Consider the following 12,961-nt stretch of genomic DNA (forward strand, 5'->3'; position numbering starts at 1 on the left):
TTTCCCCCTCCATGTCTTTGCTCACACCACTGTAGAGTTGAAAGCTTTCTCTCTTTGTTCAGCTAAATCCTGCCTGTCCTTTAAGGCTCAGCTGGTTTGCCCATTTTCTTGATGAAGCCTTCCCTAAGCTCCCCAGGCTGAAGCACTCTCTGGATCCTCTTCACTGGGCTGTCAGCCTACAATCCCTGGGGCTGCTGGCTATCTTTTTATGCTGATGTCCCACCTCCCCCAGTTTAAATATCTGGTCTGGTTAAAACACTTGGATAGAACATTCTATAGCCAAGACTAGGGGTCAGAGCCTCCAACGCACTCCTCTCTCTCTCCACTACAGACCATACTAGACTTCAGCCAGTCACTTCCTGGAATAAGTGGGATGGTGAGCTGGATACTTAGAACAATCCACCCCACTAACAGAAAAAAAAACCCAAACAACCAACTCCAGGTGTCATGTGATAATGCTTATGCACAGTTAGAGACAAGAGCCTAAGGTTTGTGACCCAGCTCCAATGCTGGCTGGCTCTGTAACAAGAGGAAAGAAAGTTACTTTCCCTCAGCCTTCGTTTTCTCCTCTAAAATGGGTATAATATAGCATCTGTACTAACTGCTCCACAAGTCTGCTGTGAGGCAGACAGCACAGCTACAGTACTATGTAACCATACAGAAAGGGACCCATCTGGATGCAGGCCTATTCCCCCCCACCCCCAATCTGCTGATCATGGGAAGCTTGATTCAGGGCAGAAAATGTAATTAAACTGAAACAAATTTGAACTGAGAAACACAAACTTGTCCTTGAACTGAATAAAGCTGGATTTAAAAAATATAACTTTATTACATTTTAACATCCTAAGGTCTCTTTAGTTTTCAAAATTCAGAAGATGTTACTGAATTGAATCTGTTTCTGTCCTTCAGCAAAAGCTCTTATCTGCCAACTTGTGGACTACTGTACTTTGGAGCTGGAAAGGACCTCAGAGCTCATGTAATTCCCTTAATTTTACAGATGAGGAAACTGAGGTCCAAAGAGGCTAAGTGATTTACTCAGAGAGACGGTAAGTATCAGCAGAAGGATATGAACTCAGGTCCTCAGACTCCAGCCTCAGAGATTATCTAGTCTAATTCCTTCTTTTTACACAGGAGAAAACTTTCACATTTTAACTCAGATAAGTAGCAGAGCTACAGCCAGACAGATGAAACTGGGACACTAGACTAATTTGACACACAAGGGTGGTGGTAGTATTTGGTTTTCCCTCCTCAACTCACCAGGACCAACTCACTCTAGTTTCCAACGTGATTCTGCTTCCTAGCATTTTATCTTTACAGGCAGGGGACAGTCAAACCAATGATACCAGGCACAGAGAACAGCCCTGGGCTGTAAGAGAATCACAGAATCTACCCTTTACATAAAGCAACAACAACAGACCAAGACCTTCGCTTTAGACTTGAGCTTCAGCCCCGGAGATAACGGTAATAACGATGATTCACATTTCATAGCATTTAGAAAGTGTTTTTGTCACAAAGATCCTGGGAGCCAAGCCGTACAAGTATTAAGACTCCCCCATTTCACAGATGAGGAAAACTGAGGTTCTGAGACGGGTAGTGATGAATCCAGGTCTTCAGACTCCAAATCTAATGCTCTTTCCGCTACTTGGTATCACGGAGCACTTTGCTGGCGTCCTCTCCCCACGTCTGGTGCCCATTTGCCATTGTCACCTTACTCTCGGAGATTTTGCTATGCTAATGTCACTATTCCAAGGCTTTGCTCCTTGTTTACTCATTGCTGGATGGTTTCTGTTGGCTTGAAATGATTCTAGTAGAAGGTAGGATCTCCTTGGTCTCAGCAGGTCAGGACATTCGAGGAGCTAAATAAAGTCTGGAGGTTTTCTAAGAGGAAGTGTGACAGTAACACCAAGAGGGGAGAAGCATCCAGGTGAGAGGGTCGAGGTGAGGGGTCTGGAGCAGCTGGAGGAGTGACAGGATTTGCTCCACAGGACCGCAGAAAGCAGGAGGCAATGAAAAGCAGAGCTGTTGGGAGGAGGCAGCGGAGGTGCTGAGGGCTCCCAGGCTTTGCACGCTAACCAAGCCTTCCCATGGGCTCCCAGCAGTGAAGGAAGTGGGTGCCAGGAACCTGGAACTCAGGGGTGGGAAGAAGGAAGAAGGGACAGTTCTGAATCATCTTTTATTCTGGCTTTCACTTCTCTAAGGCCTCTGGGTTATCCTCTTTTTTTTTTTTCTTCATTTAAAAAAAATTCTTAGTTCTTGTACTCTCTATCTGTCCATCATGGCTCCTTTAGCCATTGTAAGAGCTGAGGTGTGTAGTAGGTGATGATGATATCGGCACCTATATTCAGAGGAAAAGAAAAGGGGGTGGGAGTATCATAGCTGGCATGGAAGGATCCCGCTGGCCTGTGTGCCCTGCCCACCCTCAGGAGCAAAGGGCACTGCCTGGGACCTTTCTGCAGTATCTGCAGCCATCAGAGATGCAGAGTGTGTTTTAGAGGCTAGAGGGGCAACATGCTGAAAAGGGTGAGGGCACAGAATGGCTCATACCCAGCCCTTAGCACAGTGCCTGGTGCTCATGGCCTGCCTGCCTACTGACCCTCCCTCCAACACATCCAAGTTAGGCAAAGCCTCTGTCTTGTAGAACCTCAGTTCCTCATCTGTAAGATGGGGGTATTATTTGTACTATTTACCTTAAAACACTGTTGGGAGGAAATCATTTGGTGAACCTTAAAAGTCTTGGTTTTAAGTGACTATCATTATTCATATCCTCACTGTGGGCCTGTTTACTCAACTGAAGCCAAAGCCTCCAACCCAGAGTTCGAAGACACATAATATTAACTCCCTATTTCAGTATCCCATTGGGGCAAAGGAACAGAAGTAGTGGAGGAGGGTCCTCCCCACTCCCTCCATTCCCTTCCCCATCCCTGCCTTATGTACCTGATCTCCGGAAGGCTGTCATGGCCTCCATCACAGCAGTCTTGAGGTCGAAGGCCCCGGCTTTGGCCCCGTGCCACAGCATGGCAAACTCCCCAGAAACGTGATACACAGCAAGGGGCAGGAGAGTGTGCTGGAGAGGGGAATGAGCTAAGTTACAGGGAGTGGCAGATGGTGCCCTTAAGGAAACATGTTCCCATCTCCTCCAAACTGTGGCCCGCCTTGTTTTGATCAAGCCTGAGCAAACTCATTTTTTTTATCTGTCGAACTTTAGTGAGTGGTGAGTTCCCTTTTATTAGAAGTATCCAAGAAGAAGTTGAATGATCCTCTGTCAGAGATGATATAGGAGTAGACTCTGATACTAGGTCTGATACTGGACTAAATGTGACTTTCCCACTCATTCTATGATTCAGAAATTTTGCAGAATCCTCTCTTCTCTCTCAGTTCTGTTTTTGATTTTGTCCTTGACTTACCTTGTTCTTCACTTCTCTTACAATGTCCAAGTATGGCAACCCTGGCTTGACCATCAGGATATCTGCTCCCTCCCGGACATCTCGATCCTAAGGCACATGGGATAGAGAATATGACCTCTCAAGCTCCTCCCTCAAACCCACTTCCTAAGAAGAGAGTAGAAAATTTTGAGGTCAGGGGGAAGGAGGAAGACGCAGCAGGGTTCTTAGGGAAGGAGGGGAGGGTAGAAAGGAGTCATCACACAGGAATAGTTGGGGCAGGGCAGGGAAGGGGCTGGTGCCCCTTTACACACCACTGCTCGAAGTGCCAGGCCCCGAGCCCCAGGAGGCAACTGATAACAGCGTCGGTCACCAAAAGCTGGGCTGGAATGTGCTGCATCCCTGTGGAGCAGGAAAAAAGTCAGGTCATCAGGATGGGGCTAACAGGGCTTCTGGCTCCTGGGGACTCATATTGGAAATACCAGGGCTGTTTGGTGCCAATTCCTCTCATTCCCTCCAATTTTCACTCACCGGAAAGGACCATAGAAACAAGAAGCAAACTTGGCACTGTAGCTCATCACTGATACCTGTTGGAAGATAGTTTGGGCTGAATATTCTGCCAAAAGAGTTCTAATTTGGGAGTCAGGAGCCCCAGGAGGTCCCAGCTCTAATTACTGCCCTTGCAACTCTGAATAAATCACCTACCCTTTTGGAGTCACTTTCCTCATCTGTAAAATGAGGTAGGAGGACTTTCTAGTTCTACATCCTATGAGCTGATAAGCCCATGGATTCTAGGCAGAGACTGGGGAGAGGCTTGGCTTTCAGTCCTTGGCAGCCACCTCCCTCTTATTCCCCACCCCTTCCAGGGCACTACCTCAACCCCTTACCTTGTTACCAAGTCCATGGGTAATCAATGCCTCTTTGATGGCAGCAATTCGCCCATCCATCATGTCTGATGGAGCCACCACCTGGCAGCCTGGGGGAGAGGTTAGAAGATGGAAGATTGAACTAGACATTCTCACATTCTCCAAGGTTTCTATCAATTCTAATCATGTCTGATTCTGTAGACAATGTAGTCTGATTCTGTTTTTTGTTTCCCAGAACTAACCAGGCCTTTAAATACCCAGAACATGTTCTCTTTCTCTTCCCCTTCCATCAAGGACCATTTGGTACTTACCTGCCTTGGCATAGGCTAGAGCAATTTCTGCCAACCTTCTGCTGCTGTCCTCAGCCCGGAATGAGCCATCTTCCCTCAGGAGCCCTGTAGGACACCCAGCTAGGACTTAGGAAAGGCTCTGGGCTCCTCCCTCCCCTCTCCCCTGCCTTTTAACCCAGGGAAACTCCCTTGTTACACCTCTAGGACTTAGCCTTGTTGGCAGATCAGGAGGAAAGAGATGGGATTGGAGGGGAGAGGAGTGGGTAGTGGAAGTGGGCTCTGGGGAGTTCAGGACTCACCACAGTGACCATGTGAGGTATAGGGACACAGGCAAACGTCACAGGCCACCAGGAGACTGGGAAACACCTTGCGTAGCAGACGGATTGCCTGAATAGCTGGGGAGTCTTCTGTGTCTGCTCCTGAGCCCAATTCATCCTGGGGGAGGGAGGGCAGTTCTATCATTTTATCCAGGCCTGCTCTCAACAGGCAGGTCCTCACTCCCACAGTACAATCTCCCCCTTGTCCTTCTCTTCCCCTGTCCTTCCTTCAGCCTTGCTACCTTGCTACCCATGCTCTTACCTTGGTGACTTTGCTGGGTACCCCAAATATCAGGACACTTCGAAGGCCCTTGGCTACCAAGGGCTGAAGTACCTCTTCCAGTTTATTCACACCATACCTGCAGAAGGAGGCAGACCAGTATGAACTTTGGGAAGACAGCCTGCTCCTTCTTCTTGAGACCTCATTTTAGGGTTTCAGATTGAAGCTGGGCAGGCAAGAGAGTTTGGGCCTATCTGTGTCATTCTCCTGCACTGCATGCATAGGTATTTAATGAAAGTCTGATCAAGGCAGGAGGGGAAGGGGCAGGGGATTGGGATATTATGGGGGGGGGGTGTTTACATTATGTTTTGTACTTCCCAAAGTAGTTTCACATCCATTATCTCATTTAATCCTTCCCCAAACTCCAGGAAATAGGTAGGGTAGATTGAATTATTCTCATCTGGTAATGAAGGCCAAGGGAGTTTAAAGTGACTTACCTTGGCGGTCACACAGCTGGTTACTGGGTGAGCCTAGATTAGAACCCAGATCTCCTGATTTCTAACCCAGAATTCTTTCTACCAAAGCCATTTTTCCCTTCTCCTAGAGATCTTCCAGGAGCATCTCTTACCTGGCAACGCCAGGAAGGCTGTTGACTGGTTGCACAGCATCAGGTATGTCCCTGGAGGAAGCAGAGGTGGTAAGGGGTGAGGGGATGGGGTAAGGGATAAGGGGGAAAGATGACTGGGGGGACTGAGTAGATATAAAAAATGGAGAATGGAGTGTCTTGGAACAAACCTATGATCTAGAAGTTGGTGCCCTAGGTAGACCTACCTATCAGGGTGTAGGGATGTATCCTGGACAGAAGACCAGTAACCTATACTGGGGTCAGCCACAGCTCACACTGTCAATTAATACTTCTGCTTTCTGTTTTACTTCTGTGTCTTAGTGGTATGAAAGGACTCTCCATAGCTTGGTTACCTCTGGGTGAAACAACAAAATAGACTTTCTGAACCACAGCAAAATTGATGAACAGATGCTCATCTTATGGTACTCATACCAGGGTTCAAGTAGTCCATGAGGGCCAGCCTGAACAGTCACCTGGCCTCTTTCTCATTCTCTCTTAATTGCAACAACAATCACAATAATAAGAATTCCCCACAATTAGATTTTATGACTTTGTGAAAGCTTTATGATTTTCAAAGTACTTTGATAACTACTGTACTTGCTAATTTGCTAACTATTTGATTTGCTAATCATTATATTTGTGAGCTGGGCAAGAGAAAGATTATTATACTAATTTTACACATATGTCACAAGCTCAGGGAGGAAAAGTTATTTGCTCAAGTTCGTAAAACAGGGAGAGTCAGGAGCAGGTAATTCCTAAAGATTGCTTATTGTTTCCCCATGGAGAGATGAGGCAGGCAGATTTCAACAGCCTATTTCAACAGCCAGATGCCCTTAACAGGTCAGTGTGGTATAAGCTGACCTCCGTGGACCTCTCTTCCCACTCCCAAACCCCATAAGTAGGACTGAAGTTGGACATATTCCCAAGAACTTACGTGACAAAGATGGGGTAGATGAGATTGGAGGCATCAAAGGTGCTGGCTGCTGTTTGCCAGTTTCGCAACAGGGGGTGGAAGTAGCCACTGTGAAGCAAGGACTCTGGCTGCATGACTAGAGCTCAGCAGGAGATCTGGAGACAAGCAAAGAAGTATTTACTGACCACTCCATACCTAGCCCTGTGCTAGGGGCTCTAACAAGGCAAAAGAAGGCTCAAGAGATAGTTCCTCTCTCAAGGATCTTACAGTCTCATCAAAGAAAAAAAAGATGCAAATGTATATGCATATACATATATATAAATAAAACATGAAAAGACAAGTAGGGGCAATACTGTAGGAAGGTCTTGATGACCAGGCTGGGAAGCTCAAACTTTTTGTCTGGCAGGTAATAGGGAAGCAAAGGTTATGTGGTGATCAGAGCCATGTCTTAGGAAGCTGAACCTGGCAGCAGATACAGTATAGACTAGAAAAGGGAAGAAACTGAAGGCAGTCATGAATTAAGAGACTGGTGTAACAATTTTGGGCTAGAGTAGTAGAGATATGAGTTCAGTTTTAAACATGTCAATTTTGAGGTGATAACAAGAATTCCAGCAAGCAGGCAGGTAGAGATGTGAGAGGTGACTGATATAGGGGCAACTGAGTTTTCTAGGCTGGTTTATCCCAGCTGGGTTTCCTACAACCCCAATATGGCCAGTAGGTTGGTGTTGCTGCTGTTTAATCTACTACTGATGAACTCTGGGCACCTGGCAGTTTCTGGCTCCTTTCCCAGTCAACCTAGAGGTCCTATCTTAATTTTCAAGGCCCAGTGCCTGTTTGGTGGTTGTGTTATCATTAGAAACACAAGACCTCAGGCTCTTGCCACACCCCGGGGCTAACACACTACCTCTCTTCCTCACCCCCAACATGTTCTGCCCCTTCCCTACAACCCCAGGACCCTTCCCCCTCAGAAACAGACACCTTCCCTGGTACATACACTCAGCCCTCTATTTCTCTCCAAAAGCATATCTTGGGGCCACAGACACTTCGTGGTTGGCCCTAACTTGGATAGAAATGAGCTACTGGCTTACAAATTTTGTGTGTGTGTGAAGCAGATGCCCAAATGCCCACATCCCATAGACCTCCCCAGGTTCCTTATCTGTAAAATGAAGAGATTGGATTTCGAAGATCCTGAAGGTCCCTTCCAGCTCTGATATCTTATATGGTTTTTTATACTTCTGACGGGCAAGGGAACCCACAGTATGATATGGGGAGCAGATAACTAACATTGGTCCCAATTCTTTGGCTTCTGAAAGTCAAATCTTGTGAGAGAGCTTTCTGCTGGGTATTCTATACCAATGTCACCCTATCTATCCCTTTCCTTGTCCTCAGCAGGTTTAAGGTTAGCATGTAATAGGAAAGTTCCTTAAGCAATCGCAAAGAACAACTAGTTTTTGAATACCATTATATCACTATATGGAGATATGGCTAGACTTGGATCCATCAAATCCCAGATAATTCAATCACCTCACTTGAGTCAACCACTCCATTCTCTTCTACCACACCTTCAGCCAAAGCTGCTAATGTTTCACAAGGTCTGGCTTCTCTTCACTGTCAGGTGCTAGGCAGGGTTACAGACCTAGGAAGAGTTGTTCTAGATTTTGGGAGCTTTGGCTGGTGAAAAGGTTGGACAAACCTTTCAAAAACGAGTATACTTGTCAAATACTATTCTATCTTGTCATTTCATCAGTGATTCAATGAAGGAGTTTGAGATCAGTTTACCACCAGCAGCAACCAGGTTCAGTGAACTAGACAAAAAGATCCAGGTGCTATGGAGAAGTTATTATGGCATCCTAGAATATTAAAGCTAGAAGAAACCAACTCCTTAATTTTTCAGAGGAGACTGAGTCCCAGGGCAGGAAAATGACTTGCCCAAAGTCACACAATTAGTAGTAATGCCAGAACTAGAACCCAGATCTTCCATTCCCTGTTCAAATGTTCTTTCTACTAGAACACATCTAACATCATGAAACTTGTACTTTTTTTTTTAAAGGGTGAGAGAAGAACTCTCCCTTGGTCAGCAAAGGGTGGGCAACAAACTCAGCAGACACTACAAAGGTGCAGTTGGTTTTTAAGAGGTATAAGGGAGGAGGAAGCCACTGTAAATACCATCACATTAGACAACTAAAGCCCAGAGGGACATTAAAGGAGCAGATAATGACACAGCCAGCCAGGCAGAAGCAGAAAAAATTCCCCAAGCTTACAGGCTGGAAAATACAGTCTCCTTGCCAAGTAGTTGGGGGTGGGTACTGTCTGGATGGAGAAATCAAACTACTGGGTCAGAAAAGGGGCCTTAAACTCTCACTACCCTAGACTGGTGTGTTCCCTCTGGTAGCCTTGAAGATGTTGAGAGCTTTTTGTATCTTAGTATTAGGAGGTACTGGTCCTGGGAGTTGGGAGAGAAGGTAAAAGTCCTAGGGTCAACTCTTGGAGGGCAAAGGCTCAGGCTTGCTGGTTAGTTTGGGTCCAGCTTCCAAGGTATACACCCAAGGGCAGGCCATGTGACCCCAGCCCTGGCTTTGGGCCCTGACTCTGCTTTCCATATCCGCAGGGGCAGCAGAGATGTGCAATTAATGCAGTCAAAGTAAAGGAACACCGTATGAACCAGAGACATTAAAAAACCCCGGGAACCTTGTAAAGCGGCACGGAGCGGCAGGAAACGCGGGCTCCCTAGCCCATGTCAGAGATCTGTAAAGGGAGAGAGGCTAGGGGGGTTCATGCCTGGGTTAGCATGGACCCGCGGGGAACTTGCATCCCAGAGATTGCAACTGGGGGAAGGACAGCTCTACTGAAGTCGGCGGAGGAAGCAAGGGGCAAAAATGAGTCTAGGGAGACAGGATACCAAACTCTGCCGCTCACTGACAGCGTGACCTTGGACAAGTCAATATCCCTCTCAGTCTATTTTCTCTGCCAAACCAGGTACGAGAGACCGGCTGATCTTTTGCTGCTGTAACATCCCGGAGTTTATGAACTCGGACGTCTAGTTCACGCCTCCCGCTCCCGCCCCGCGCCCCACGGGGAGAGGCCGCAGCCGGGGGGTGGGGGGAACACTCGGGGCTGTGATTGTCCGTAGGGAGGAGACCCTCCAGCGAGCGTTGCCCAGTCTGGCCCCCATGAGAGGGAGGCGGCTGGGCACGCTCTCCCCGGGAGGCTCCCCAGCCTCCTTCCTCCCGGCCCAGTCACTCGGTGCCAGCCCGTAACCCAAGTCCCCCGCTTACCAGAAGGCGCTGCGGAGATGCCGAGAGCCCGTTTGCCACTGGAGCTCGCCGCCGCGGTTCTAAGTAAGCCCACGTGGGGGTGGGGCGGGCTCACCCGGAAGCAGCTCCTCCGGGCCAGGCCCCGCCCCCTAGGGTCCGCAGCTGTCCCCGCCCCGGGCCAGCCCCGTTACATAGAGTAAGCCCGAGTACCCCATGGGGGTGGGGACACTGTCCCCGAGCAGGGGATCCTCAGCCCCGCTGAGATGAGTTCTAGGCGCAACCGGCCGCCGGGTCACGAGTGAGTGACTGGTGAGACTGCAGGGCTGCAGTGCACGACTCCACCACTCCAGCCAGGAAGGAGGACGCGCAGGGAGCAAGCAGCTACGGAGCTTCCATGTGTGGCGACGCCGAGGATAAAAGATGACAAAGACGTTCCATGCCCGCTTCCAGTGCTGTAGGAGGAAGGACCTGATGCTCAAGTGTGTGAACTAGAAAACACGCAGGGGGTGTTCAGAGAGGAGCCAGCACCAAGTGGGGTGGAGTCCTTGAGGCTGCACTTACAAGGGAGGAGCTGAAAGCGCGCTGGAAAACGGCCCACGAGGGTTTTAGGGAGACCTCTGAACGGGGCGGGGTTGTGTGTAGTTACGGCTGGATACTAAAGTTGGGGACACGCTTATGGAAGGCCTTGATTACCTGAATGGAATTCGGGCTAGCTAAAAAGGCAACACAACCATCAAACTCACATTGAAAATGGTTTTTGTACAGATTGAAGACTAGAAGAGGCAAGTGCAATAACTCAGGTGTGACACTCCATCAAAGAGCATATAAGTTAGCTAGTCCAACCTCTTAGCAAATTGAGGAAACCTCTTACATCCAAGCTATCTTAAAAAAAATGCTTCAGGTCACTAACAGAGAAATGCAAATCAAAGTAGTTCTTTGGTTCCACCTCACACCCACCACATAGGCAAAAACAACAAATGTTGGGAGGGGCTGTGGTAAAACAGACACAATAATGCACTGTTAGTGGACTTGTCAATTAGTACTTCCATTCTGGAAAGCAATTTGGAACTCTGCCCCCAAAAGGTTCTGAACTGCATACCCATCATTTGACCCAGCAATAACCTTTGCTAGGCCTATACCCTAAGAGATCAGAGGAAAAGGACTCATACATACTAAAATATTTGGACCACTTCTTTCTGTAGTGGAAACAAAGAGGAGGCCAATCAGTTGGGGAATGACTTAACAAATTATGGTAGAGAAATTCAATAGAGTTACTACAGTACCATAAGAAATACTAAAGAGATGGGTGTTGGAGAAATTCCAGGAGACTTGTATAAATAGATGCAAATGAACAAAACCAGGAGTACAAAATTTGTACAATAACAACACTGTAAAGATAAAACAATTTTGAAAGACTTAATTCTGATTAATTCAATGACCAACTGTGTATGTATTAATTCAATGACCAACTCATCATCAAGAGGAGTGATGATGAACCTACCACCTGAGCTGACAGACTCAAGATTCCTAATGAGGTACACAGTTTTTGGATGTAGGCAACATGGGAATTTGTTTTGCTTGATTATAAATAACAACAATTAATAACAGTTAGCATTTACATACCACTTTACAAATATTCTCTCAGAATAAATGGGAAGTGGGATAGGATGGAGGGAAATATAGTTAGTCTGTCACAACATGACTATTATGGAAGTGTTTTGCATGACTATACATGTATAACCTATATGGAACTGCTTGGGTGGGTGGGGAGGGAGAGAATATGGAACTCAAGTTTGAAAAATGAATGTTAAAAATTATTTTCATATGCAACTGGGAAATAAGATATACAGGTAATGGGGTATAGAAACCTATCTTGCCACACAGGAAAATAGAAGAGAAGGGGTTAAGAAAAGGGGTGGAGGGTGATAGAAGGGAGGGCAGATTGGGGAAAGGGGTAATCAGAATGCACACCTTCTTGGGGTGGTAGGGGGGAGAGGTGAGGAGAAAATTTGGAACTCAAAACCTGGAAGTGAATGCTGAAAGCTAAAAATGAATTAATAAAAAAACAAAACCAAAACAAACCCAACAACCCCCCCAAATATTCTTTCATTTAATTCTCACAGCCATGGGAGGTAGGTACTATGAATATATATTTTAAACAAAGCTTTAAAATCTTTATTAATATTTTAATATTAATATATTAAAATATTTTAAAAGTTTTTCTTTCAAATTGGGAAGAGAAAATATCTTTTAACTACAAAACAACATAAACTCAAAAGCCAATTCCTTCTTCACAGTTTTAGGTGGTCACCCAGGCTCTTGAATATTTTTGGTACTTTCCTGCAAAGTAACCTCATCTATTAGACAACTAGTTGCTATAAGGAGCTTCCTTTGTATGATGAACTGCTACTTGCTTTCCTGTAATATTTATGGGGTTCTACTTCTCCCCTCTGGAGCCAATAAGCCAGTTCGCTTTCCACAATAGCCCTTATGGTATTTTAAAGATCAGCAATCAGGAGTGGCTAGGTGGGGCAGTGAATAGAGCACCAGCCCTGGAGTCAGGGTGACCTGAGTTCAAATCCAGCCTCAGACATTTAAAACAAAAATCTAGCCATGTGACCTTGGGCAAGTCACTTAACCCCAGTTGCCCTATCTTCCCCCCTCCATCCCCCCACCCCCCAAAAAAGATCAGCAATCCTATCTTTACCTCCCTTTTATTCTTTTCATGGTTAGGCACAACACAATCCTTCCTTCCTCCAAGTTCTTTCAACATTCAACAAATATTCATTCATGATATGATCCAAAAAGCAAAGAACATATTGTGAAAGAAGAATTAACAAGGCTGAATGATTGTGGGAAAATCTTGAGGTAATAATTTTAAATAATTTTCAAGATTTGAAAATATTTAATCAATGAAAGCAGTGTCATGAAGAGAACTGCCAAGTTACTTCTGGTACTTGAGGAACACCTGCTGGCCATCCGGGGTGCTGCAAAACTCATTTTCTATGGTTCCCACATTATAAAATATGGAAGACTCAATGAAGAGGTCAGTTCTTTCCAAAGAATCTCCATGAACAGAAGCAGAACAGCCAAAGG

At 46.3% G+C, this 12,961-nt stretch overlaps 1 protein-coding gene across 1 annotated transcript; it reads right to left on the reverse strand.

Moving 5' to 3' along the window:
- Positions 1-805: 805 nt before the first annotated feature.
- ALAD (aminolevulinate dehydratase) lies at positions 806-10,457 on the reverse strand. The gene is made up of 12 exons (XM_069069587.1): positions 9,887-10,457; positions 6,633-6,766; positions 5,702-5,752; positions 5,116-5,212; positions 4,836-4,971; positions 4,558-4,641; positions 4,268-4,356; positions 3,912-3,967; positions 3,695-3,782; positions 3,405-3,491; positions 2,935-3,064; positions 806-2,335 (listed from the first exon to the last, which is right to left on the reverse strand). Exons 2-12 carry the CDS (start codon positions 6,743-6,745, stop codon positions 2,274-2,276), a joined length of 993 nt encoding a protein of 330 aa, XP_068925688.1. The 5' UTR covers positions 6,746-6,766; positions 9,887-10,457; the 3' UTR covers positions 806-2,273.
- Positions 10,458-12,961: the final 2,504 nt, after the last annotated feature.

The sequence above is a fragment of the Petaurus breviceps genome, unplaced genomic scaffold (genome assembly GCF_028583685.1).
Source record: "Petaurus breviceps papuanus isolate PSGF00001 unplaced genomic scaffold, PetGlider_PUasm1.0 90779, whole genome shotgun sequence".
Taxonomy (NCBI): domain Eukaryota; kingdom Metazoa; phylum Chordata; class Mammalia; order Diprotodontia; family Petauridae; genus Petaurus; species Petaurus breviceps.

Coding starts and splice junctions, on each gene's coding strand:
- ALAD (XM_069069587.1), bottom strand. CDS start 6,745: ATGCAGCCAGAGTCCTTGCTTCACAGTGGCTACTTCCACCCCCTGTTG. Junction 4,972..5,115: donor TACCCAGCAAAGTCACCAAG/GTAAGAGCATGG, acceptor TCCCTCCCCCAG/GATGAATTGGGCTCAGGAGC. Junction 3,065..3,404: donor TAAGAGAAGTGAAGAACAAG/GTAAGTCAAGGA, acceptor TCCCCTCTCCAG/CACACTCTCCTGCCCCTTGC.